At 48.6% G+C, this 5,827-nt stretch overlaps 1 protein-coding gene across 1 annotated transcript; it reads left to right on the forward strand.

The window, feature by feature from the left end:
* Positions 1–2,363: 2,363 nt before the first annotated feature.
* Positions 2,364–3,664, forward strand: EI90DRAFT_3174257 (uncharacterized protein; the record flags this gene model as incomplete). The annotated part of the gene is made up of 5 exons (XM_039066334.1): positions 2,364–2,440; positions 2,499–2,825; positions 2,874–3,160; positions 3,216–3,327; positions 3,576–3,664. The coding sequence occupies exons 1-5, from the start codon at positions 2,416–2,418 to the stop codon at positions 3,662–3,664; spliced, it is 840 nt and encodes a 279-aa protein (XP_038918590.1). The 5' UTR covers positions 2,364–2,415.
* Positions 3,665–5,827: the final 2,163 nt, after the last annotated feature.

Consider the following 5,827-nt stretch of genomic DNA (forward strand, 5'->3'; position numbering starts at 1 on the left):
TAACAGTGGTGTTTACAATAACATGGACATCGGGTGTTTTAGGTGATAATAGTTGGTTAGGTTGTTATTATTTACATGTCACGTGATATTGTACTGCATAGAGCCCATAAGAGGCTAAAAATGGGAAAATCCCATTTCCATAACAACTCGTCCCACCGAGTCCCGTGCGCAGGGACCTCGCCGCTTTCGGAGCTGTCCCTGACACGGACCCACGTTGTAAGGGGGCAGGGGATCTACCACCCTAACGAGAAAGAGAGGGGGCCAAGTGTTGGGAACGCTCAGGGGAGGTTCGGATGATGAGGAAGGGGGTGTCAGGATCCGGACCCCAGCTGGGAGTGGCCGGAGGGCGAGGTCGGGTGTGGAAGCTGGGGTACTCTCCCCAGGTGCTAACTCCTCAAAGTCGCTGAGGGGACTGGCCTCAGCCTTCACAGGGAATGAGCTGGTATTCATTGAAAAGCGGGTAAGTACACTTGCCTTCACAGGGAATGAGCTGAGAAGAAGGGTAAGCTTCTCAGCCCCCTGTGAGGCCGACACAAAAGGACCCTAGGAACTATACAGTTCCCGCTTGCTGCCGACTTTCCATAATGGGTGTGACCCGTGGGAAAGTTCTGGGCGAGCTGCTCGCCCAGAATGTTCCCACGGTTGTGGCTGTACATTTCTGGGCGAGTCGCTCGCCCAGAACGTTCCCACGGGTTCGCGCGCGCGCGTCATTATGTGAAACAGTGGGGGGAAGGATAAGGGGAATGGGGAAATGTGGAGAGAGGGTGGTTAGGAGAAGGGTGAGGGTGTCTGAGGGTGAGTGGGGTCAAGGGCTGTGCCCTGACAGGGGGGGGAGAAATGGTCCGGTGCTATGTGATAAAAAGATAAATTTGTAAATCTCACTGATAATCAAACTAATGGGAACTCTGTCCCTGCACTATGTCTTGAGCCTCTTTGGCTTCGTATTTGCCGCTCTGGGTGCTGGTAACGTCTGCTAGAACTTCATGTTCTTGTTGGGGAGCACCTCTCTCTGTTTGGGGGAGTCCTTTTTTTTTGTAAATACAGGAAACAGGGTAACTATAAATATGAAAGAAATACGTGGAAATCCGAATGATCCGACGGGTTTAGGATGGCAACAGATCCACAAGGAACAAATAAGAAAAAAGCAATATCAAAGAAATATTGATGTTGTTAAGGATATAAGGAACCATGGCGATCGGAACAACCGCTGAGCCAAATCCGTCGCTCGTAACATTGTTCGACTCGTGTTGACAAGGGCTTTCCAACGATACCAAATTCGTCCGGATCGGTGGAGAATTGATGGAGATACAGAGGAAGCGGCGGAATATGCGGGTGACAGTTGCCCAATTTGGAAACTGATGGTTGTCCGTGGTCAGGAATGGCTTGAAAAAATCGGAAAAAATATAGGAAACGTGGAAGGGGTATCTGGAACAATGGTAGATGTGTTTCGGGGGTGGAGTGCTTGACATTGGTGGTAGAATCGCGATAATCGGCTCGTTTGCGTGGTACTGGCTGTGCCCGCCTACAACGTCCGGACCCGCTTCCACCCACTGCACTTTCCTGCATGCTCTGTGCGCTGCATGCTCCGGGACCGGTTCCTACCCCTTCATGTGACTTCCGGGTATCCCCGGAAGTTTTGCTGATATTGGGGCCACTGTGGGAAGATGAGAGGTTAGCTTCCTTCTCAGCTTCTTACCCACAGTAGGTTGTGCCCTGGATAGGGCTGGTTACACCACAGGGCTGTGGGCCATAGGGGAGGGTCATGGGGACCCGGGAGTCGTCCCCTGACAGTTAAATGGCAATGACATTGAGTGTTGTGGAGCTGAACAATGCCTGGCATGGTATATAAGACATGTGGAATGACGGTGGGGTTGTGTCAGGGCACACCCGCCTGACCCGGCTCCACCTGGCCCAACCTGACCCAGTACCCCGCTGTCCACCCTTCCTCACCTCCTCCCCCTTCCCCTTCTACTCTCCTCATTCTCCCTTCCTCACTTTCTTTCTATCTTACTTCTTCTTTATTCTCTCTTTATTCTACATGGACGACCTTCCCACATTGGGCCTGTCAGTACGCACGCCCGATCTGCCCCCCGCCAGGCTCTCAGCCCCGGACGCTACACCCAGGCTCCCTCGACCCCTGATGAGTCCCTGACAGGTTGGAGGCTAGCTCTGTTCTCAGCTACTTACAATGTCGAACACTGGACAGCTCGATAAGGCTTACTATGTCAAGAACAAGGACCAGCGACATACCTGGAATATGGCCTATCTTCTAGGCTTGACTCAGGATAAACCATTGCCAAAGAGCTGTCAGAAGCAGTTTACAATTTTATTGAAAATGGACATCTTGACTATCTTCCGGATGATTCAGAAGTTACCTTGAATGCTCTCTCAGATGGTGGTGGTGACATTACCACTATGCCAGTCAGGATCCCCAACAATTGTAAGTCTGGTTCCCTTAGCCTCCTAATCTGACCCTTGGCAACGCTTTTTATTTCCAGGGGAAGACAAATCACCCGATGATCCTGTTCGTGCCCATGTTCAGGCATACATTGCTGCAAAGGATAGTGGCCAATTTCCATATTCCGCTGAACCCATCCACCCCCTTCCAACTCAGACACCCATGTCCAATGCCCCCATCTATCTTGGTCAATGGGGTCCTGTCACTGTGCTCAATCCAGCACCCGCATATGCCAGTGCAATCCATCAGCCTTCGTCCCACACTGAACCACCCACAGTGGGGTCAGCCCCTGGGCCAGCAGCTGCATCGAAGGACAACAAGTTAAAGGGAAAACAAAAAGAGAAACTTAATGAGAAGGGCACGAAAGGTATGTCCCAGCATCTTACTACCTCTTTTCAAGCTCACTTTTGTTTAGAATTTGAGTATCAATTCATGTTGAACATGATGGATCTGAAGAAAGAGAATGAAACAGTCTATCTTCCTGACTCGAAATCCCAATCAGCGCAAGAAGTGCTTGATGAGATTTTAGGCAGGATGAAGGTGGAACTCTCTGTCCACCAGATTGGATATCGTCTGTCTGATGAGAAGGAATGCATCTTCACTCGGATTCATGATGTGAAAGATTTTGCTCATGCAATTGAGGCTCAGTATGATATTCAATCCCGAGCATACAAGTCAAAGAAATTACGCATTATTAACAAGGTTAATCTACTGTGCCATAGATATACTACACAAGTCTTACCATGTGTGGCTCTAGGATGCAGTCAAAAAGGAGTTTAAATGCGTGGCAATCAAGAAGCGCTGCACAGCCACAGCCTCGACTGTCATGCAGCACTCATCCACACATCAATCAATTTATGAAGAACTCTGTAAGAGGCTCTGGTGCCACACTTGTGCACAACACTGCTATCGTCACCCTGCTGCGGAGTTCTGCCATTTGCTTGTCAGTGATGAGGCACTCACTGTCTGGGCAAGAGCAATGGCATGTTCATTTCACACTCATATGCCTTCCCACCGAGACTGACCAATTCCATAGACTGATGGCATCAAAGGAGTTTCCTTTACTGAGCCACCCTAGAGCCATCTTTTCAGTGCTTCGCCTCTCAAACCCATACAGGGTGGTTCCCACACCCGGAGGTGGCCATGATCTGCTACCCCTCCATCTCTGACACTGATGCTGGCCAAGCACAGGAAGCCTCTTGGTGAGGTTATTCCCAAGAAACAAGTGCCCTCAAAGCACTTCAAAGAGGCTAAACAGCCCCTGGGTTGTCATCAAACTCTTCTCCCACGCTCATCTGCTGCCTCAGAGAATAAGCCAGTCATTCTTGTCCCAGCGACTCTGAGTCCAAAGACTCGCACATATGTTCTTGATCTTTCTCCAAGTCCAATCAAACATGCTTCAACTTCACAACATGCAAATGTCCCCCAAACCCCATCAGTCTCATGCACCGCACCTTGCTCTTGTGCAGAACACCAGGGCAAGCCAGGCTCACCCCCACCTATCGAAATTTCTTCTGATTCAAGCTCTCCAAATGCGTGCATTCAACTATGCTCACCACCAGTGACACACCTTCTTGATTCTGGCTCTGATTTTGTGTGTGATGACGCATCCGGTGAAATTATTCATGATGAACCACTTGATGACCAATATGGTGATTTTCCGCAATGGTTCCAATGTACCATATGAGTGTCTACTGACGACAAATTTCTGAGAACTTCATGTGTATTCCAACTTTCTACTCACTCTGTATATTCAAGTTTCTGGACACACAAAGTATATTGTACATAGTTTCTGTGCATAGTGTAGTATAGCAAAACAAATGAAGTCATTAAAGGTAACCTGAATGATGGAACCATCTGCATGCTTGATGAGTGGTCACAGAGAAGATGGCTCTTATGAGCAGGTCTGCTGCTCAGTGGAATGACTCGGACAAAAATTCATTATCAATGTAGTCTCGGTTCCTCTGGAGCCATTGCTTGATTGTTGAAAATGCCTCCTCTATTGGGTTGAAGTTGGGGGAATAGGGAGGAAGAAATTCAAGCTTGACACCTCTGCAATACCCTGAGTATTACTGAGTCTAAGTTGAAAACCATGTGCACTGCTCATAACACATTTCTACAAGTGCCTCAGACTTATGAATTGAGGCATTGTCCATAACCAGGACAGATTGTGGCTGGGGATATGGGTTCATGCGAATAAGAATTGAAGCAATAAGGTTGTTGAATGATTCAGCAGTATACGCGTTTTTCTGAATATCAACATGAATGATTCCATTCGCTGACAGTGCAGGAAGAACAGAGTATCTGAGTAAAAGTTAAGCATCAAAGATCCCAGATAGAGGTTCAGTACGAACTTGGTACCACGCACAAAAAAATCGTGTCAGCATGCTCTCTCTCCACATGGTGCCCAGCCATATGTGCATGAGGATGTGTGATGGTTTACCCCTGTCTCATCAACAAAGACAAGTTGATTTGCATGGTAAGTTGCCCTCATATACCTCCTGAAATCAGCTTGCAGCTGTTCATCGCATTCAGCTGCTGGCTTCTGGAGCTGGCAAATGGGTACTTAGACTTTGAAAGTGAGTCAGGTGGGGAAGACAAACCTTCTTCCGGGTGAGACCACACCTGTGTAGCTCTCTGGAAATTGTCTGGGTCCTTGTTTCGATCTCAAGCTCATTTCTGAGTGCGGCCTGTAATTCATCAAGATTCAAATCCGGCTTTTGTTCAATGAGGCTGTCGAGGAACTTGAGATTGTGAGCCAGAACAGTCAATGTAGATGTAGCTTTCAGAGTTACATTCACTGCATGAAAACTAAGCATTCGGTGTCACCCTCATGTCTCATCCTGGCAACGGTGATGCTCATAGGGAGCAGCAGGCAACTTCCAAACAGTGCATTTGGACACTCCTGAGACCTGGGCAATCTCCTGTTGAGTCAGCCTCGAAGATAGCGAGACCAAGATATCTTTTGCACCGGGCTCAAGATGTTTCCCCATGCCGGCTGGACAAGATGGAGGTTGTCACTGCAGTACCGCCAGCATCTGAGCACCACATTTAGGGGGGTTCCACAGTGCCATTGGGGTTTCCATTAAAATGTTCAAAACATGCCGATTTTGGAAGCGGGTGACTCACTTACGTTGAAATCCCAACTGGCAGATTTTTCTGTCCCCTGCTGTAGCACCCCATCTGACTTGTTCGCCAGTCCAATACAGTGTGCAAGAGCTCTAAGTGGCGCTCCGAACATCGAGCAGGCCGCGATCGGAGCTGCTATTTGTATTGTAAGTACGGTCAGGGTTTCAATGTAAATAATCGGCATGTGAACGAAATGTCCCTGGATCTGAATCGTGTGTGTCGCAAGAGACAGTGGGGCCC

The sequence above is a fragment of the Cantharellus anzutake genome (genome assembly GCF_015039405.1).
Source record: "Cantharellus anzutake strain C23 chromosome Unknown EI90scaffold_13, whole genome shotgun sequence".
Classification (NCBI taxonomy): domain Eukaryota; kingdom Fungi; phylum Basidiomycota; class Agaricomycetes; order Cantharellales; family Hydnaceae; genus Cantharellus; species Cantharellus anzutake.